This window comes from Myotis brandtii, unplaced genomic scaffold (genome assembly GCF_000412655.1).
Source record: "Myotis brandtii unplaced genomic scaffold, ASM41265v1 scaffold123, whole genome shotgun sequence".
Taxonomy (NCBI): Eukaryota; Metazoa; Chordata; class Mammalia; order Chiroptera; family Vespertilionidae; genus Myotis; species Myotis brandtii.
Window position 1 is genome coordinate 12,343,070 of NW_005354291.1, and position 22,684 is coordinate 12,365,753.

The window sequence follows — 22,684 nt, forward strand, 5'->3', positions numbered from 1 at the left end:
AAAAAAAAGTTGTGTTTTTTTTTTTTTTTTTTTTTTATTTTTATTCATTTCAAATGGGCCCCCCCCGCCCCACGGACCGTAGTTTGCCCACGGCTGGGATAGAAGCAACAAGAATATATGCAGAGAAAGGCAACTCTAACTCTTGCATTCTCCAGCCTTTATGTAGGTTAGAAAGAATAGGAGAATTCTTAATTCACAGCAAACATTTATGGTCCTATTGGAAATTATGTTAATAGATTTTTAACTCCATGTGAGAGTCGGGCTTTGTAACATGGTCCCCCTGTTTGCATTTTTAACGAAAGGATGGGCAATTAAGGTCATCGTGTAGATGACAGACTATACCACTATTAAAAAGCAGGGTCTTGCATTGATAAAAGGAAACATCTTGACAACTGTTTCATAGGCGCAAGTTCTGAATGATGCAACTACTTTTATCTTTCCTCCAACAGCATCTGATACCTTGTGCAACTTCATTGCTAAGTTCCTTCTCCCTTTCTTCTCCCCGCTCTTTCTATACGCCCCCCCCCCACCTCCTTAGACACAGAACCACACATGCAGCTACCCCGGGTGGCACAGCACCACCATCGCCGACCACACCAGACCTCATGGAGACAGTGCACCTGTTTCCTGTTTGGAAGAGCACCACTCCACGCCATCTCTGCCTGTGGATCCTGGCTGCTTACCTGAAGAAAGCGCCTCTCCTGCGAGGTGCATGATCGTCCACCAAGGAGCCATTCTGGATAATGTTAAGAACCTCTTAGAATTTGCAGAAACACTTCAATTTATAGATTCTGTAAGTAGATTATTCAGGCATGTTAATGTTTCTAGAAGGGGAGTGAGGAAACCCATTTCTCAAAGCATTGCCATTTTCTAGAGCCAACTATCATGTAATTAACATATAAGGTAAAAATATTATTTTAGTTTTTCTGTGTATGTTTTTTTCCCCAAAGATCTGATTTCATAGGCCACCCAGATTAAAGGTAGCTTTTCACACATTTCCTTCAAAATGTAGTGAAGTTAATGACCTAAAAGTAGAGCTTGGGTTATGGGAATGATGTTTGAGTTATCTTTTATTTTTTAAATTTGTTTCCTTCTTTGTGTTTCTCTAGAATTGTGCCTTGCTTTTGGACAGCACATTCAGAATTATGTTTGCTCAGAGCTTAAAGCAATCTTTCAATATATTTGAAGTGGTAATAGGTTCATTGGTGGTGCATGGCTTTCTCCACAAAACATTGGTTATTGATTACCAGTCTCATATGGTTCACTGAGACAAACCACCTTCAGTGAAGCAGACTTGGGTTCAGCCCCTCAAGAGCAGACACTCCACTCATTTCCACTGTCTCCCAGTGGTTAAAAAGCCTGTATTGCAGCTCAGCTTCCAATCAGTCCCCCTCAGACAGGGGATAACCATTGCCAAGTGTGCCGTCTAGGAAAGGGTTTCCTTTTGCTTTGGACTGCATGCAAATGCTAGAGCACCCAAAGGCCCCTGCATCGCTCCTGTAGGACCAGCAGGGTATCAGAACAATTGTTAATCCTGAAGATGTTAAACAAGGGGGCCCGGCAGGTGTTTTCTTTGCATTCAGCATCTCTTTCTCAGTGCTGTTTCAGGTGACGGCACATATCACGCACACACTGTCTCAGAGTTCTGTGCCTCCCACATTCTTTCAGGATTCTTCATCATGGTGTGACCTCAGCAATTTTGAACTCTTTGGAGAAGCAGAATTCTCACCTAGCCAACAGCATGCAGGCAAAGCCCTACAGCTCCAGCAAAGAGAGGGCAATGTGGATAGACCCGAAAGAGAGCCTAGCAAACGCACGTTGAGTGAGGGTTCACTTGGCCCGCTCAAGCCCGTACCTCCTACGAGGCACAGCACCATTCCACTGGTCATCCTTCGAACAAAGCGGCGCCAGGCCAGCCCCTTAGCCACTGGAGACCCTTCTAGGTCCTTCATATTTGCTGACGTCAGCAGTTCAACTCCCAATTGGTCCCCTATCAAAAGCCTGTCCTTCTCCCCCTCGCAGGTAGAGCACAGTTTCTGCGCAGCTGTTACTAATTTTCAACAGACAATCAAGCCTTAATAATCTAGAAACTAATCCTTTGGGACAAATGACTAATTATTTTTACCCTCACTGATTTTGTTGCATTGTTGAATCTAGCTGTTGCTAAGTTATACTGCCTCCCAAAGTTTAGGCTGTCTGTACGTTGACTGATGATTTTGTCATAATTCTCTCTTTCGGGTGATTTGAAAGATGGTTAGTTGCATGAGATGTGCTATTATTTCCTCCACTACTAGAGTTTAACATTTCTATCCCTTTCTCTTCTCCCTTCCCTCACTCCCTTTAAAAATTTTCACAGATTTTTCTGCCTCTTTGTTCACTTACATGATTCACTGACCCAGGGGTGGAGGGAAGCAAACTATGCTTGGGTTGCAACTAGAAATTTTAAGGGTTCCATTCCATCTTTAAGTGGAAAAGTTTGGGAAGAGCATGAAGGACAAATGCTTAAGGAAAACAATTTATGTTTTAATTTCAATTTCTCAATTATGGCATATTGAGTTGTGCCATAAGATTTTATTAGCATAGTTTTTTGCCAATGAATATTCTTGTTTCATATAGTATTTTTTAAAGGCATGGAAATTATAATTCCTTTAAAAACTTGTGTGTTTCTTAATTATTAAAATAATTGAAATTAATAGGTAATTTGGCACTTTAAAATGTTTTTCCAATTATGTCTGTTGAGTGTTAAGAACAGCACTAAGTATGAACAAATGTGATGCACTCACCAAAACAATTTATCTTGCTTTTTGCTTGTATTTTCCAAATTGTGTTCTAGATAATATTCATTCTGCAAGATTTTGATAGATGTTCCATCCACATATAAAGTATATAAGTTTGGGAAACACTGACTCAAACTAAGTTAAAGATTGATTTTAATTCACTGATGTGCATTGTGAATGTCCAGGAGGAGATTATGACATGTGTTTCCCAAATTTATTTTACCTTGGAACTGTTTGAGGAACACCTATTATTTTCCTAGAACATTAATGTTCTGAGAGAAATAGCTTATTATTAAAAAATGTTCCACCTAATGTAAGCCTTCTATAATAATGGCTCAACGATCATTAAAGAGAGACAACAGAGTATAAAATAAAAATAATCATTATTTTCCCCAAATAACTGTAACACTTTTAATCTTCATGAAGAGTGCATCTTATTTCTTTAATGGCAAATGTCATTTATTGAGAATATTTTCTTAGGATTTTGCAATTTTTCCAGCATTGACCCTAGATTTTTTGTTTTTGAAATCAGACTCCAAATCTTGGTGTTCAATTAACATAAAATGATACCCTTGTCCAACACTACATGTTGTGAGCATCTTTATTATTTTATATGGTGGGTCAGTAAAACATATTTGCTTGTTATCACAGTGTGATTTTTAAACTTGGCTCAATAAAGAATGACTGCTTGATCTAAGTAATTTTTTTCTTCCCATATTTAGTTCTTAAACACTTCCAGTAATCATGAAAACTTAGACTTGGAAATGCCTTCTTTAACTGCCACCCCTCTCAGTGGTCACAAATTGACTGTTACAACACCATTTCATAGAGACCAGACTGTGAAAGCTCAAAAGGAAAATACTATGTAAGTTCTTGGTTCAAGAATAAAATTATTGATCTTATTTACTTATAGTTATTTAAGAGAATATAGTCTCCAATGTCTCAATATAGTCCCCAGTGTCTGGCATCAACACTGTGATCCATTTGAATGTATATAATGTTATGGATCCACTTGTATGTATTTAATCATGTATATTCCACATTGAATATGTGTCCTGGGCCTATTATAACTATCCAGAGGTAGATGGTGGGAGGATAAACTAAATTAATTTTTGTAGTTTACCTCAAATTTTCCCCTATATGCAGAGGTAGTTTTTATATAACTTTTCCATTCAGTTTTTCTGTTTGTTCAATAGGCCTTTTCTTCTTCACTGAAAATAAGATTTTTAGCCTCCTTTTCTCTTTGATTATACACTTCAGAACAAGAATGAGAATAGTTCTTTTTAGTTCATATTTTTTAATTTTATTTTTTTCTTTTGAAATTTATATAGATTAGGACTGCTTCTGACACCCCCAGTAATATTATTTGATATTATAGGAATGATTAAGCAGTCATTTATATTCAATAAAGGCTTAACCAATTCAAAGAAATGGCAGAGAACATCAATATGAGTTATAATCAACCTTTAATCTTATTATTTCCAAGTACAAGAAGTAGTTTAAAATATTAACATGTTTTCTACTGTGGACCCTGTTTTAATAATAGGTGAAATGTATTTGTAAATTACATCAGATCTTCACAATGCTTATGATCATTATAGAAACCCAGGGGCAGGCAGTACATGTGTTTTCAGAACGATTGATGTACATAATATCTTTTTGTTAACAATACATGTGTGATTAATCAGCATACCCAATTCCATATCAATAACAAAGTCTTTAATTCAGTAGAAAAATATTAAATGTAATAGGGAGAGCAGTGTGAGGGACATATATTCTTGTGTATTGAGCCAACACTTGTTTTCTTTCTAAAGTTTCAGAACTCCAGCTATCAAAAAGTCAATCCTAGAAAGCTCTCCGAGAACCCCTACACCATTTAAACATGCACTTGCAGCTCAAGAAATAAAATATGGCCCCCTGAAGATGCTAGTAAGTGTTTGCAAAATTCCTGGGTTAGTTGGTTTGTTAGTTCAGACAGAAATTTTCCTCTGATGCAAACGGCATGCCCACTCTTCCCTTTAGCCTCAGACACCATCTCATCTAGTAGAAGACCTGCAGGATGTGATCAAACAGGAATCTGATGAATCTGGAATTGTTACCGAGTTTCAAGGAAATGGACCTTTACTGAAGAAGATCAAACAAGAGGTAAATTTGAGAGATCCTTTGAAAGGAATAGGCTGTGAATGCTGTTCCTCCCTCTGTTCCTTATGGACGAGTCTGCATCATCACTGTGGAACAATACCCTTTTCCTACAAGATTTTCATGCCAGAGGCAGTTCAGAGCTGCTGTCAGACTGCAGGCATGTGGCCTGTCATTTGGGAAGCCAAGCCACTTCTATCTACTTCATGTTTGAACAGAAAACATGCTGGAGAGGATAAAGGAATGAGAAGGAAGGAGCTTTTTACTTACTTTTGTCCCTGGCTACATAGATGGAAAGGTTATTGATACATATATATATTTAATTTTTAGATGTCATGGAGAATTGAAATTTAAATTAAAATAATAGTATCTTTAATTCATGGTATAAAAAAGGGAATCTAAATTGCAAGGATCAAAGTTTGAGCTTGGTAGCAAGAAATGTTTCTAACAGCTTAGATACAGTGCCTCTTGAATGTATTTTCATATAAGGATAAGTGACTAGGAGACTGGCTAGACATTTACTCTTTTTCAGCCTAATTGAAATGTAATTGACAAGTAAAGTTGTAAATTGTTTAAAGTGTACAACGTGATGATTTGATATATGTATACATTGTGAAAGGATTCTTCCTCATTGAGTTAGTTAACACATCCATCGCCTCACATATTCGCCCTTATAGGTGAGAAAATTTCAACTCTACTTTCTTAGCAGATTTCAATTATACCAGCGGTTCTCAACCTGTGGGTTGCGACCACTGGAAAACACATATAGCATATCAGATATTTACATTACGATTCATAACAGTAGCAAAATTACAGTTATGAAGTAGCAATGAAAATAATTTTATGGTTGGGGGTCACCACAACATGAGGAACTGTATTAAAGGGTCGTGGCATTAGGAAGGTTGAGAACCACTGAAATATACAATAAGTGACATCAACTATAGTTACCATGCTATACATGATCCTCTCAGACCCTATTCATTTTACAGAAATTTACTCTTGAGTAGAACTGTTTCCTGGGGAATTCTGGTTCTCGAAATAACAAAGCACTTCCTCTTTGCTTTTAGGTGGAATCTCCAACGGATAAAGCAGGAAACTTCTTCTGCTCGAACCACTGGGAAGGCGAGAACCTGAACACTCAGCTGTTCACACAGGCATCACCTGTGGCAGATATGCCAGTAAGTACACATCCATGTGATGAGATGTTGGTGCACACAGGATTCTGTGTGTGGCCCGTGGGCTACTGTGGTTTCGGCACTCCTCAATGCATCATCGAAATATTCTCTTGCATGAGTATTTTCTTACTGTTATTAATGTTGAATGTAAAGTTGAGGTTTTGTTTATGTATTGGAAATAGGTTCTATTCCATTGCAGACTTTGTCATTATTTGTTTTCTTAGGATTTGAAAGTCCTTGCCATTTAAAAAATCTGCTATATGAACATATGTATTTTCCATGAAAACAGAATGTTAATTTTTAAATTTTCTTTTCATTTATTTATTTGTCTTTTAAATGTAGTATTTCCTTGTTAAGTTGTCACCTGGTTGGTTCTATGTAGCATGTGGCATAGTGCTATAGTGTCTATAGTGGATGCCCTTTATTGTACCCTATAATGGATTGCTTTGGTTACAACCATTTTTAAAATAGATTTTATTTTTCATAGTAGTTTTGGGCTCACAGAAAAGTTGAGCAGAAGGTACAGAGATTTCCCACATACACACTGTCCCCACACACGCACAGTCTCCCTCATTATCAACATCCCCCACGAGGGTGATACATTTGTTACAGTTATCACCCGAAGTCCATAGTTTATATCAGGGCTCACTCTTGGTGTTGTAAAGTTTATGGGTTTAGATAAATTTATGACATGTATCCACCATTATAGTATCACACAGAATAGTTTCACTAAAAATTCTTTATGCTCCACCTATTAGCCCTTCTTCCCCCTCAGCCCTTGGCAACCAACCGATCTTTTTACTGTCTCCATGGTTTTGCCTTTTCCTGAATGTCATATAGTTGGAATCATACATTGTGTAGCTTTTTTAGACTGGCTTCTTTCACTTAATAATATGTACTTTTGTTTCCTTCAAGTCTTTCCATGGCTTGATGGCTCATTTCTTTTTTTTAGCACCAGTTACCACCATTTTTTTAAGTTTCTAATTTGTAAATGATTGTCCTTTATGATGAATCAAAGCTAGTAACAATTGCTAATATTTTTTCAATATGTACAAAGTGATAAGTACTAGTCTAAGAGCTTTAGATACATTAACTCATTTCATGCTCTCAACATCCTTACAAGGTTGGTAACATTATTTCCATTATACCAGTTGAGAAACTGAGGCACCAGGAGGCGTAGTCACTTGCTCAAGATCTTATAGCTAATAAGTGGGTTAAAACTCAGAAAGTCTAGTTTTAAATTACATACTTTTAACCATTAATATTATAGTGCCACTAATTTGTACCTCTGAAATATTTTTGTGCCAATATATAAAATAAGTAATTCTCTCACTAGAGATTAGTAAAACTTTCATTTTTAAAGATGTATTTAGTAATTCATTTAGCAGATGTTTTCTGAGTGCCTAGCTTTTTTTCTTATTGGTGTTGGCCACAATGGGATTAGGGTTAATACATAGTTGAGTTTTCCTTTTAGTTCATTGAGAAGAGAATTTCTGGCAGATACCTGAATTTTCCCCACTAATGTGTATCACCTCATAGCAATCTACTCACTATAGCGTCAGAATTGTGTTGGCTTTCATATTATCCAACTTCATTTGAATTTCAAATTATTCTCTTTCCCTTTAGAATATTCTTACAAGTTCCGTTTTAATGACGCCAGTATCAGAAGATGAAGACAACGTTCTCAAAGCTTTTACAGTACCTAAAAACAGGTCCCTGGCAAGTCCCTTGCAGGTAATTACCATTCCAACATTGGTATCTTAAAAGTCATTCCCTAGGGTTGAGGGCTGGGCAAAGCCTGTCCCTCCCCCTGCCCAGGGCTGGGTGCAACTGGCAACAATTGAGGTGGACCATTCAACCCCAATCAGGACTCCTCTCTCATGTGGGGTGAGCAGGACCACTGTGAGCTACTGAAGTAAAGTCCACTTTGACAATCAATCAATCAGTCCATCGACCGATAATCAATCCTTTGATAAGAGTTTTTAGACATAGAGGAGTGGTACTTTTTTTTTTTTTAATATATTTTATATATTTTATTGATTTTTTACAGAGAGGAAGGGAGAGAGATAGAGAGTTAGAAACATCAATGAGAGAGAAACATCAATCAGCTGCCTCCTGCACATCTCCCACTGGGGATGTGCCCGCAACCCAGGTACATGCCCTTGACCGGAATCGAACCCGGGACCCCTCAGTCCGCAGGCCGACGCTCTATCCACTGAGCCAAACCGGTTTTTGGCGAGGAGTGGTACTTTTAAACAACTCTTGATATAAAAACTCAGTTGTGGCTTAGTGGTTGAGCATCAACCTTTGAACCAGGGGCCAGGGTTCAGTTCCCAGTCAGGGCACATGCCTGGGTTGTGGGCTTGATCCCCAGTGTGGGGCATGCAGGAGACAGCTGGTCAATGATTCTTTCTCATCACTGATGTTTCTATCTCTCTCTCCTCCTTTCCTCTCTGAAAGCAATAAAAATATTTTTTCAAAAAATTAAAAATTCCTTGTTGCCACTCATATGAGACATGCTGGAAATTTTTATTAGAGCAGGTTCCCAATGCATGATGAGATGAAACATTTCTTACTGTGTCTGAGACTAAGTTCATATATTACACACGTGTCAATATCTCCTTCTGCTTTTAAAAATTCTATAAAGTTCATTGCTATAGTTTACTTTTTGTTCCAAAAATTTTTTATGCTCCATCACTAAGCCATCAACTCAAGCCGCTATTTAGAGTTTAAATGAAGTTTGAAATGAGCTAGCTAAAAAAAAAATAATTACGACATATTTGACTATGAGAATAAGAAAGTCAAGTGTCAATATCATAGGGCTAACCTGTTGTTGACCATCTGCTGCTGGGTTTTCATGTCAAAAGAATTTCTCTTGTAACTCTGAAGTCAGTATGTGTTAATGAAATACAACAAATTCCAAATTAATCCTGCACCAGATGTAAATAAGAATGCAAATTTACTCCCCTAAATTATTTTAAGCATTTCCCAACATTAAATAGCCCCTTGCCCAGCCACCTGCAGAGCGCCCCCTCCATTTCCCTGAGCTACACGAAGGGGGACTTCATAAGCCTTGGAGCAAATAAATAACTTGGGTTTAGTAGTGGACAGTCAAGGGTGTACTGTGAGTTAAGTGCACTGGAATAGGATGTGTGCTTTGGGAGCTTGCCCTTTCTGAAAAGGGCTTTCCCATCTTTGGGGAGGCCTTCTTTCTCCAAATTGTGAGTATCTTAAAATTTCCCCCTTTTAATGATTTGTGATATTTAGCATTATTTTTCAAGTGATACAAATAATGTAATGCAAGTAATACAGCTGGAAGGGCTCTAGGCACATTTTGATGCTTAATTCGATCAGATTGCTTTCCTGTGGCCTCTATCTGATCCAACAGGCATTGGTGAAAGGTGACTGTTAACCAAAGTGTGGATAAGCAGAGTCGGTGCTTGTGGGGCACCCAGAGTGGTTCCTGGGTAGGCCCCATGTGCAGAAGATTCAGAATATCACAAAGAATTGGGAGATGACAAAGGGAACGAACTCCACCAAAGCACAAGAGGGACACAGAAGGCGGTTTAGAAGGGTGTCAAGGCAAAGGTAGCTACAGTGGGGCCTTGACTTACGAGTGTCCCGACTAACGAGTTTTTTGAGATACCAGCTGTCTCTCTGCCGATTTTTTGCATTGAGTTGATAGAGTAATTTGAGTTAACTAACGAGCTCCTTAGCGAGCTCGGTCTCGGAATGAATTAAACTCGTAAGTCAAGGCCCCACTGTACTTCTTAGTTTCACCTGGCGCTGATCCTGGCTCCAGAAGGAAGATGCCTTCCTTGTTTTTCTTTCCCTTTCCCTTCCTAAATTACTTGGCCCTTGGTTTCCACAGCATAGAATTTGACTAAGTGCTATTCGTACATTAAGGTAGATTAAGTTTTGCATATATTTTGTAACTTAGCTTGTGGGACTCAACCCACATTTTTAATAGTATATAAAAGGCATTCTAAATTTCAAAGAGCAACTATGTAAAATACACTTAAGTAGTTATGATTAAGGTGAAAACCCTTGGTTATTTTTCTAAAATCGAATCCTAAAAGTGTTTGGCATAACCAATTAGTATTTAGCCAAAACCATTGGGTTGAACATGGTACTGATATAAAATATATGTTATCTAAAATTGGCAAGTTATCAGTACAGTTGACCCTTGAACAACATGGGTTTGAACTGCTCTGGTCCATTTATATGAGGATTTTTTTGTCAATAAATATATAATAGTAGGCCCTATGTATCCTCAGGTTTCACACCCACAGATTCAACCAACCTTGAAAAACAGTATTTTCAATCAGTGATTGGTTGAATTTATGATTGCAAAGGGCTGATCTACACTATCCTATATAATAAAAGCCTAACATGCAAATTGTCCCCTTGACCGGGAATTCGGCTGGGAGTTCGACCGCTTGCTATGACATGCGCTGACCACCAGGGGGTAGCGTGGAACATGGTGGGTGTTGGCAACGCAGTGCTGGCAGCGGGTGGCAGTGGAGGCACTGCTGGCCCTGATGGGCCCCGAAGAGAGTAGAACCGCAGCGGGATGGTGGAGCAGGTGAGCGGGCGGTGCCAGGCCAAGTCAGGTGTGAGCGGGGCCCAAATGCCCTGCCGATCTCCTTTAGATGGCGACCAGCTGGGGGCGGGGCTGCTGCCTGGCTTCCAGGTGCTGGGGGAGCCGGGTGGGGGCCCGATGATTCAGGTGGAGGGGAGCTCACAAGGGCTTGGGGGCCCAGGTGCTGCCCAGGGCCCAGAGGTCAGCTGGGACCTGCCCTTCCCCACCAGACACTCACGCTTCGATTGCCGGCCAGGCCTAGGGACCGCACCCATGCACGAATTTTGTGCACTGGGCCTCTAGTTTTATATAAAGGACTTGAGCATCTGTGAATTTTGGTACCTGAGGGGGTCCTGGAACAAATTCCCCATGGGTACCAAAGGACAACTGAGTTTTGGAGAAGTCAAAAGTTATACACTGATTTTCTACTGTGCAGGGGTCAGTGTTGCTAACCCTCACATTGTTAAAGGTCAACTGTATTTAAGTTTTTAACGCTATTGCATTTTTTAAAAATCAGTATGGAACTTTATTATCAACATATTTATATTTTATTTCAAGAAGACATTACTTATCTTTGAAATTCAAAATTAAGTAATAGCTCTGTTTTATTCATCTGTATTTCCAGCATGTTAACAAGTCCTATCTGAAACTCTAGCGATTCTGACATCTATATACTAAGTTTAAGCCAGCTATGTTCATCCAACAGTGAAAGTGGTATTTGTCAATTCTACTAAACTGAATAACTGAGACCTGAAAGTTATTTTTAGAGTCAATCCTCTGTCTGCACTATATGGTTTACTGATGTACACTGCTCAAATTTACTTTAATAACCTGTTATAATGGGTAACCAATTCATTTTAAGAAATATTTATTAAATGAATGAATCGTACACACCAAGTATCTCCTTTGTTTTGTGACATGAAGATCTAGCTTCTGATACCATAGAAATATGTGATTTCTTTCTTTTCTTTTTTTAAAAATATATATTTTATTGATTTTTTACAGAGAGGAAGGGAGAGAGATAGAGAGTTAGAAACATCGATGAGAGAGAAACATCGATCAGCTGCCTCCTGCACACCTCCTACTGGGGATGTGCCCGCAACCAAGGTACATGCCCTTGACCGGAATCAAACCTGGGACCCCTCAGTCCGAAGGCCGACGCTCTATCCACTGAGCCAAACCGGTTACGGCGAAATATGTGATTTCTAAAATGCTTCAAACTTTTATGATGAACATTAAGAATGCATCAAATAATTCTAAATATTTAAGCATATATTGCCTATACTTCATATAATCCTAGCTCAACAATATATAGGTTTTTATGCAATTTGGTAATTTTGTTTGTTTAAAACAGTGCTTTATCATATGTGTCCATTGATAATTTAACCTAATTAGGCAGATCTCTCATGCATGGTATTATTGAACATATTGTGCCTTTGTTAAATGATGTGGCTATTTGATTTAAAGTACTTTATATACATTTAACTTCCATAAACTTTATTTATACTTACAATAAATCAAATATTAAGTGAGGTTTTAGCCAAACTACATATTTTATCATAGTGCTTTTTAATTAAAACAACTAAATATGACTCCTACAGTATTTTAAAATTCTGAGACTTCTAAAATATTTGCCACTTGTAATAGTGCAGTATTACATAATTATTATCTATCCATCTAGTTGTCTAAATAACTTTCCTTAGGTATAAGAACAGTTTATTGAAGACTACATAATTTGGCAACTCTGGGTTCTGTCATTTTGGTTTTAATCATCGCTGGCTTTATTATGGCAGTAACACTTCACACAGACCAATTACTCTTATTGAGGCCCAGATACTGGGCCTTACGGTTCAGCTTTTCATGTACATATAAATGCACATGCTTATACAGAAATATGTGTAAATACATGTGATATATTAAAACTAGAACTGCAAGAAGCTATGAGTTTAACATTTCATTATGATATATCTCAAACATACATAGAAGTATAGAAAATATTCTATGAATTAGATTTAGCAATTATTAACACTTTGCCATCCATTTTTTATATCTCATCCATTTTTTATGAAGCATTCTAAAATTCCAGACAATGCAACATTTTATTCTCATGTATCTCTAAAAGTAAGAACATTTTCATATATAACTTAATACTATGATGACATTATTAACAATACTTCCTTGATATTCTAATTCCTGGGCTTTATTTAAATTTCCCCATTAATCCAGAAAATAATCTTTTTATTGTTTGTTTGATCAAAATTGAAACAATTTCACACATTGCATTTGGTGTTTAAGTCTCTTAAATCTCTCTTAATCTTTAGACCAATGCTGTCCAATAGAACCTATGCCATGATGAAAATGTTCCATACTAGTATGCTGCTGTCATATGTGGCTAGTGCTTTTGAGGAACAGAATTTTCAATTTTATTTAATTCAAATGGCTTTAATTTAATAGCCACATTTCCTTCCTCTCTTCCTAGAAACCAACCATTTCCCCAAGATTGGCCATTTTAGTGGGAAATGTCTGTAGAGACCAAAGTCAGGGTACTAAATATGTCCATTCCTTATGTGCATTGAGAAGCAATAAGTTTTATAAATCAGAACTCTCCATATCTCTCCTAACACATAAGCTAGAATGCTTAGAGGCAATTATTAGCCATTATGCACAACTAATGTTATATTTGTTTTTAAAATTATTTATGTTGAATATTTGCCAAAAGTAGTTTGTGGCAGCTACATAATCTTATAATTGTTGGGTTTCTTGTTGGTTTCTAAGGTGCTTTAATTTTAAATTATAAAAGCAGACAGGGAATCATAATATAAATGTTCTGAGACATGTTTGGTATTTGTATCTTTTGTGTAGCTTAAAATATGTGAGATTTTCACCTTGGACCATTTTCCTCATCTTGGACCATTTTCCCCCCATTTGTGTGGGGGGTAGAGAATGGAGTCTAAAAGCTCAAAAATGATCACAGTGAGGAAATAAACATTCAGCCTAGAAAGCTTGAGCTGTTCAAAAGTTACCCTGAGAGAGCCTGCAGTGGGTGCACACACACACACACACACACACACACACACACACACTCTCCCTCCTCGGCAAGAAGAAAAGAGGTGCCTATTTTCCTCAATATGCTTTCAATTTGCTTTACATTTTTAAATAAATACATTTTACCGCCAAGCATTTCTTAAGATCGACATTTTTATTAGCAGATCTGAAACTTAAGTACTTAAGTTATAAGCCTTCTGAACTTCTGTATTTTTCTCTTAAATTATAATTTCCTTTTATTCCTATTTAAAACCCAAGTGTAAAAGATGTGTTCATATGCTTTTTACTCACTTACTTTCCTCTTTTTGGTAACCACAGAATGACAGCCTTAAATTTTAATTTCCTGACTTGGCTTGTCATGGCCTTACTTTTCTAAAAAGTGAGTTTAAGTCAATTTCTCAAGCCATTATAATTTAAACACATTTGCACAGCATCAAAAAAATCTTAAAATATTATTACAAACAATTAAAGCTCACTTTTTTCAGCTTCGTGTCTTTTGGATTACTCCTATTTTTATATAAATTACTTATGGTATTTTAATAGGCTAAAAACATTTTTGCCTGATCGGTGTTGCTAAGGAGTGTAATAAATTACCACACAGATAGCAGGAACCTGGGTTCTAGTCTAGACACCATCCTTTTCTAATTGCATGCATGTCTTTAATTCATTAGCCTCTTTAGATCAAAATGCTCTTGTCTGAAAATTAGGATCATGGCACATCCCTCACTCATCCCACAAGGTTGCTATGAAGTTCAAGTGGATATTCTAATGCTTTCAAAATGGCAGCTCACTTGCCAGTGTACATTGGTGGTGTCTATTATTAGGCAAAGGCCGTGTGCAGCCCTGTCCTTAGAAACACAGGCAAGGAGGCCTCACCAACGACCAGTCTTCTTGCACTGTGGTGTATTATTTCCTCTAGCACACGGTGTCTCATTCCCTGTTCCACTCATGCAGAACTGTGTCAGTGGGTCACCAAATGAAAGGGCTGATTCAACTGATTCCTGAAATAAAGGTAGTCAGATCTCATTGGTGCTATGGAAATGAAACAACTGACCTACTGGTTTTCTCTATTTTTTCTGTTACTTGTGTTGGCATGTCAACAGATATGGAAACAGTCTGTCTCCATGTGGCATCGAGCTTTCCAGGCATTCTTTAGTACAGTGTGTTGTCGTATACGTTCATATTCATTTGGTTCTCCCTTTGGGTCACTTTTTTCCACTTGTCCTGGCAAGAATTTTGCATAACTGTCAGTAGTATTTCAGCAACCTGCTTTTAAGATATGTTATATAATAAGCAAGTTTGGTGGGTCGAGGGGAGATGGGAGGAAGGGGCAGATAAATGGTGAAGGAAGGAGACTTGACTTTGGTTGGTGAACCCACAATGCAATATACAGATAATGTATTATAGAGTTGTACACTTGAAACCTACTTAATTTTATTAACCAAAGTCACCCTAATAAATTCAATAAAAATTTTTAAAAATAAATAAATTAAGCAAGTTTGCTGGGTATAACTTTGGGGCTGACCTGAGAAAGGCTAAATGAGTAGGAAGGTATGTCAAGTTCTCCAATTCAGGGTGCCCTGCCCCAGATATTACAAGATGTGGTGATTTTGTTTGGGTTGGTTTGCTAACACTATGACATTGAATCTTCCTCGGGCCAGCAAAGATAGACTTACTTTAGAGCAATTGGGCACTTGGCTTAATCTTAATAGTCTGGAACTAATATGTGACTAAGGAAAGAGCTATTCTTCCAAAAATTTGTAACACCCTAGGCTATAAGATATAAACTGTTGGAAAATCTATAAAGATGTAAAGTGAAAAGACCCCTAGAGATATCTGGGACAAACTCCAAATTTAGGCAAAGTCCCTGAGTATTAGCAATTGTTAATTTAGGCTTGGATGGGAAGTGGAGGCACTGGTGGATTAGGCAACTTCCTGTCACTGCCTGGGCCTTCTCTCCCTCCCCTAATTTTTAGGGCTCTTTACTATGAAAAGTTAACATCCTGAAGTTAGGGACAGTCATTGTTTTGTGCATTTATGCATAGGGTGGCATTTATGCCTGAGAAAAGTCTGGAAACCTAAAATAACCTTATCTTAGTGACAGTTCACCCAGGTTCATCCTTGACTTTCAAGATACAACTAAATATTTCTTTGTTATCTATTATAACTGATACATTTAAAAACATGCCCCTTCAGGAAAGAATTCTGACTTTTATAATTTTAGCTCAAACTATTTTCTTCAGATGGGCTAAATAGAAAAATCAGATCATTCTTATTCATACTCTTTTGGACATCTTTCATATCTGCTTATAATTTAAAAGAAAAACATAATATCATCTCACAAGTTGCATTGGTTTTTATGATTTATGCAAATTTCTTATTAGGCCTGCGGATTGCAAAGCACATACCTTGCCAAGGCCTTTGACATCAGCAGCTATTGTGTGAGGTTGCTATTTGAATGTAATGATAATAGTAGTTGTTGTTCAGCATGATGAAAAAACTATTCATATTCTAAGTGAAAAATGTGAAGATAATCTGACAGAAAACCACCTGCGGACATGGTCTTGTCTCCTTTTATTTCTTCTGTTTTCTACAAAGGATCTGAGTATTTATTTAAAAGTGCTTTAGCAGGATATCTCAGTGAAAGCTCTGACAGTCTGTTTACAGTTCACTTCTGCCCAGGGGCAGTAAAGGTAGATTGTAGGATAAGCAAGGTGACTTGCAGGCAAGAGGAGGAGGATGTGTGGTAGGATTATTAATGTTGAAATAAATCTGGGTAGAGTGACATGTCTGCAATAGTACCATGGGTTAGTAACTTAACAAGAATTTGTGTGCACAAATCTGTAATTCTTATCAATCCTTTATGGTAAATGAAACTAAAATTTAAAGAGAGGGAATGAGGAGGATGCACAAAGATCTACATGACAGTATTAAAAAATCTTCTTCCAGCACAAAGACATTTAATCCTTGTTTGTCAAAACTATTCTGTCTGCATGAAAAGTTGGCCCAGGGCCCCAGGGCTTCAAGTTAAGGAGGGAGAAGGAAATAGCAGAAGAGGAGGCAGCTGCCATTTGGGCTGTTGGGCCTGAGTGTTTCTTTTCTTACCCAAGTACTCGGCCTTCTGCTCTCCCTTTCATGCTGTAGGTGTGGGTATGTGCCCGCTCTGACCAGTTTTATTCATTCATTGCTATAAGAAGTGTTTGCTTTGTGCTCTCACGGTGCAGAAAAGGAGGTGCCCGCACACTTACCTGTTGGCTTATTGTTCTGCACACAGTGGCTCTTGTACACAGTGGTACTCTGTCCTGGTGTTTGCACTGGGAGAGTCAGGTGTTCCAAGTCGTCTTGCCCTTCTTAGGCCCTGAGCTTCAGGGCTCATATGCCCCTGAAATGCTCTGCTTTCTGGAATTTGAATATTTCCATCCATTTGATTTATTTCTTGGTAAATTCCACTTTGACTTAAGAAAAGTTGACTGAAAAGTTTATCTCAAAATCCTACTTTAAAATATATGGTACCTTCCTTATACTGATCATATTTTAAACATCTGGTCCTGGAGGAGAGCCAAATACGAATAAAGCGATAGCGTGTGGGAGATCCAGCAAGAACAGAGCCACATTTCAAGTTGAAAATATATTGAACTGGTAATACTTGGAATTAGATTCTCCCAAACAGATTTTGGGAATTCTGAATTAGCTTAAGTATCATATAGCCAAGGATCAGAGCTTGACTTGAACCAAGAGGTGTAGTAAAAGCAAGCATAAGACTGTTTCAACATAGTATTTTAGAAATTAATTCTATATTAACTGAAGCACAATTAAGTAGAAAAATTCTTAAGCAGGAAAAACAGGAACATTCTTCCCTGCTCCTCATTTTCATCTCCATTCTCACTTAGATTCCCCTTTCCCTCCATTTTTTGAATGCGTTCTTTCAAAATTTGTATTTTTGTTTTTTTGTGTGTATCTTCATGTAATTTTAGATTTACACATAGGATATTAGGATATTAAGATATTTCATTTTGCTTTTAGATTCCCCTTTCCCTCCATTTCTTGAATGCATTCTTTCAAAATTTGTATTTTTGGTTTTTGTGTGTATCTTCATGTAATTTTAGATTTATACATAGGATATTAGGATATTAAGATATTTCATTTTGCTACTTCTTTAGACACTAGCTTTGTAAGATCCAAGTACTTCAAGCACTGCTTAATACTTCATGGTAGACATCCACCATAGTAAAGCTGTTTGCTCTCAAATGGTAGTTATTATATGTCACACTGCTACAATGACTACAAATGTGAGCTCAAGATTTCAAATGATAACATTGCATTTTATTTTTTAATTGGGTTTCTTGTGTCAATTTGGTGTTTCAATACTGAACTGAAAAATGTTAACAGTCAAGTAACTAAAACATGAAATTTGTATGAGAATTATCTACTTGTTCGAACCTAGAGAAACATCACTTATTCAAAGCTATTTCATAGGAGGCTATAATTACCCTGATGATTTTAGCTTGAGAAAACATTAAAGTGGCTTGGTGGCAGAAGTCAGCCCTGATGCCTGGCATCTTTGTCCTGCCACCTTTGTGATCCACTTCCAGGAAAATATTGTGATAATAATCCACCTTGCTATGTCGTACAGTTCTGGTTACATGTGGAGCCTCTGAGCTTTTTGGGGTAAACATGCGTAAACTTGGCCGGTGCCTTTGATGTTGGTGGTGGAGATGGGTGGAAGATTGGGCAGAAGTGAGTGAACCCAGTTTGTGTCCTATGAAAGTTTGCAAGTTAAACACATGTGCTATAAACCTTATGTCACTGAAACTTTGTCCCAGCCACTAGGTGAGGAAACCCCATCACCACGTTCATTCAGATTTATCATACTTCCTTGCTAAAGTCTGATAATTTCGACACCCCAACTAAGTGCTTCTTTCTGCATTCCAAGGCCTTCCTGGCCTGAGCCCACAATTGTCCACTGATAAGAACTCTAGTGGATGCAGCTTCTTACACTCACTAGGTCCTGGGTTCACATTCTTGCTTCATCACTTCTTAGCTGGGTGACCTTGAGGATGTTCCCTAACTTCTCTCTTCCTTTTAAATGGCTGGTCTGTAAAACAGGTGCAGTGTTTCACGTGTGTTGTGTGAGAATTAAATGAGATGATCATGTAAAACACTTGGAAGCATGGGAGGTGTGTCGTAAGCACCTGTGAAGGGTCATTTAATGCACTGTATCTCTTCCTCTCTCCCAGGTCCTCCCACAAAGAATGTACAGATCTCAGCTCCCTGACTCCTTCATGCTATTTCCCCACCTGGGTTGCACTCCTCTCTGTCCAGTCTACCTAAATCCTGCCTATTATTGCCCTTTCCCTATAGCAGTGATTTTCAACTGGTGTGCTGCAGAATGTTTAAAACATGCAATACCTGACTATTTAGATACTGACCTCTTTTCCCTTAGATTTTCAAATTTTAAAAAAGTGACACAGCCCTAACCGGTTTGGCTAAGTGGATAGAGCATTGGCCCCTGGACTGAAGGGTGTTGGGTTCAATTCCGGTCAAGGGCTCAATCCCTGGCCCTGGTCGGGGCATGTGCAAGAGGCAACCAGTTGATGTGTCTCTCTCACATCGATGTTTCTCCATCTATGTCTTGCCCCTTCCCTTTCACTCTCTCTAAAAATCAATGGGAAAATATTCTTGAGTGAGGATTAACAATAACAACAACAACAAATGACACAATAGCCATCCAATGTGAATGAATCAAAAGTATACCTATTGTTTTGTCAAATCAGAATTTTAGTAACTAGTTGAGGTGTGCCATGAGATGGAAAGGGTTGGAAATCATTGCCCTAGAGTGTTGCCCTGGCAGTTCCTGGGTGTCCCATCACCTCCTCCCCTGGGCCTGCCACCACACTCTGTTCACACTGTTCCGGCTGTTTCACATGTGTTCATTCTGTCTCCTGAAGGGAACTCGAGGCTCTAGAGAGCAGAGGCCTTTCTTTTCTTATTCTTCTTTTGTCCTGTGGAAAAGAAACATCTCTTTGATGTCAATACCAGGCATAGTTGTGCTTTTTAAAAACCATTGGTTTAGATTTGAGTTTGTGTTTCTATTTCCCTCTTTGCACTGACTGCTGGAGAGCTCAGGGCCAAAACTGAGGTTTACACTTAGCAGGTGCATTGTGCTTCATGGGAAGTACAATTATTATTAATTTTTATACATTTATTTGTGGCCCTGCCTTGTCCACTTTTTAAACCCTGTTATCTTGTCTTTATTTTGTGAGCATCTCAGATCCTTTTGGGAACTAAGTAGGGCACAGAGAGTACTTATTTTGGTTTGGAGCAATACGGAGGGAAGGCAGGAGCCGGGGCTATGTGGAAGACAGACCTAGACTCAAAGCCACACCATCACTTACCCTGGCAGTGGCCTTGGGCAAGTTACTTCCACTCCCTGAGTGTCCGTTTTCTGCCCGACTCAGGAGAGAATGAACCCCCCTCATGGGGTAGCAGTGCTGTGCAAATAAGATCATGTGTGTGAGGTGCCAGGCACTGGACCTGGGTCTGGATGCTGCCCATTCCATCTTCCAGTGTGTCTTTGAGAAGTGAGCTATCCTGAGGCAGCATGGAGGGACATGGAGAGTATTGTGCTAAGTGAAATAAGCCAATCAGAGAAAGACAAGTATCACATGATCTCACTCATCTGTGGAATCTAATAAACAAAATAAACTGAGGAACAAAATAGATCCAAAGACATAGAAGTATGGAACAGACTGGATTCTCAGAGGGAAGGCAGGAGTGGGTGGCTGGGTGGGAAGAGATCAACCAAAGAATTTGTATGCATAATGCATAACCCATGGACACAGACAATAGGGTGGGGAAGGCCTGGAGTGGGGGACGGGGGCTAGAAAGGGTCAATGGGGGGAGGGAACATATGTAATACTTTCAACAATAAAGATTTAATTTAAAAAATAATAAATAAATAAAAGTAAGCTCTCCTGGTAAACAGATATTCTAAATTATTTATTTAATTGCTATTTTAAAAAAAACCATATGCCATGTTTAAGAATTGGTGATCAATTCTAGCACTTATGAGAGCTTCTTCATTCTGAGAACTCACGCACTCACGAGTTTGCTTAATGGGTAAATAGAGCTCACCTTTGGTGTCTGGGGAATTTTTATCCCCATCCTTGTCTTTGTAAAATCGCCTAATAGACAAAAGGCACTCAAGTGTGAAAATGTGGCTATATTTTAAGATACTGATTGGAGTGGATTTTTTTCTCTTAGGTATAAACAATTTCTGCTGGATTCCTGGGTGTCAGAGAGTTAAAATTTTATCTGACCAAGGCTCCCTGGTGTCCACCACTTGCTATCTGGAGGTCAAAATTCCCTCTGCTGGCGGTGCTAGGATTGGGACTCCGTTTGGGTGCTAACATATGTGCTTCCTGTCTGACCTTGCTGTTGCCCTCTTTTCCCCACCAGCCTTGTAGCGGGGCCTGGGAAGCTGCATCCTGTGGGAAGATGGAAGATCAGGTGACAGCCTCCGGTCAGGCTCGGAAATATGGGAATGCCTTCTCAACCCGAACTCTGGTCATGTGAGACGTTCCCAGACAAGCATTATGGTTTTCAGAACACTTCACGTCGACTTAGGATATGTCGTTCCTCTACATGAAACTTTTCATGAAAGGGAGAAGAACCTATTTTTGTTGTGGTACAACAGTTGAGAGCGGCACCAAGTGCATTTTAGGTGGATGAAATCTCATCAGATTTCACCCAACTAAAAGGATTTTTTTTAAAAAAAATAAATAACAGTCTTACCTAAATTATTAGGTAATGAATTGTATCCAGTTGTTAATATCTTAGTGCAGATGTTTTAAAACATAAAGCGATTTACCTGTATTTTAGAGGATCCAACAGACCAGTATTTTTTCATGATGAGGTTTTTGAAATTTTACCCAAAATATGGTACTCCAATATTTCACTTTTCTCAACCACTAAACACAATGCATTACTATAAATGTTGGTTTAATACCATGGGATAATTAATCGAGATTGTAAATGCTCATTTATGGTTACTAACATTGGAGGTACATTTATTGTACTAAACCATTTGGTGAGTTTTTTGTTGGCTTGCTTTAAAAATTATTACTGTACGAAATAGTTTTATAAAACAAATTATATTTTTATTCAGTAATTTAATTTTGTAAATGCCAAATGAAAAGATGTGTCTTGCTGCTATGGTCTTAGCCTGTAGACATGCTGCTAGTATGAGAGAAGCAGTAGAGCTTTGGACAGAGACTTGGTGTTAGGTAATTGACTACGCACTAGTATTTCAGACTTTTTTATTTTTTATATGTATACTTTTTTTCCTTTTATAATACATTGGAAAACTTATTTGGGAGATTTTTGCATTTGTTTTTTGTTATTTTTTTGTTGTTGTTAACTGTGGTTCATAAGAGCATGGATTGCACTTATTTTTTGGGAGATTTATGTTGTTGGTGTCCTATGTTTTGTTTTGAGTTCGGCCTGACTGTTCCTAAATTCAGATGTATGTGTTTGATCAGCATTCCTCTTGGTTTTGAAGTGTCTGGTCTGAGAACTGCCGCACATGTGGAACCTGTGTTTGCGGCTGGGCTGGAGAGACTAGGGTCCGTAGCCAGTGGCTGCCTTAACAACGTTTGGTACAACATCACTAGCACTGAATTTTTGATATGACAATGTACTTACTGCCTTGTAGTGAAATAAAGCTGTGCCCTTATTTTACCTACTTTTGACTTCTGTCTTACTTGGGGTTAGTGGATGTTCTTATCTATATGAATAAAAGGGTAATATGCTAATTAGACCAGGAGACCTTCCGGGAGACCTTCCAGATGTCCTTCCAGACAAAGCCACGGTGGCAGGGCCGAGGCAGAGGTGGTTAGGGGCAATCAGGCCAGGAGAGGAGGGCAGTTGGAGGTGATCAGGCTGGCGGCGGGGGAGGGGGGCAGTTA

At 38.4% G+C, this 22,684-nt stretch overlaps 1 protein-coding gene across 1 annotated transcript in view; it reads left to right on the forward strand.

The window, feature by feature from the left end:
- MYB (v-myb avian myeloblastosis viral oncogene homolog) overlaps positions 1 to 22,461 on the forward strand; it is a 32,612-nt gene extending 10,151 nt beyond the window's left edge. Inside the window, exons 8-15 of the mRNA XM_014533860.1 lie at positions 539 to 793; positions 1,669 to 2,022; positions 3,500 to 3,642; positions 4,592 to 4,706; positions 4,800 to 4,922; positions 5,984 to 6,094; positions 7,718 to 7,825; positions 21,177 to 22,461. Of these exons, the coding sequence (XP_014389346.1) occupies positions 539 to 793; positions 1,669 to 2,022; positions 3,500 to 3,642; positions 4,592 to 4,706; positions 4,800 to 4,922; positions 5,984 to 6,094; positions 7,718 to 7,825; positions 21,177 to 21,293 (1,326 nt within the window). The 3' untranslated portion in view covers positions 21,294 to 22,461. The remainder of the gene's footprint in view (positions 1 to 538; positions 794 to 1,668; positions 2,023 to 3,499; positions 3,643 to 4,591; positions 4,707 to 4,799; positions 4,923 to 5,983; positions 6,095 to 7,717; positions 7,826 to 21,176) is intronic.
- Positions 22,462 to 22,684: the final 223 nt, after the last annotated feature.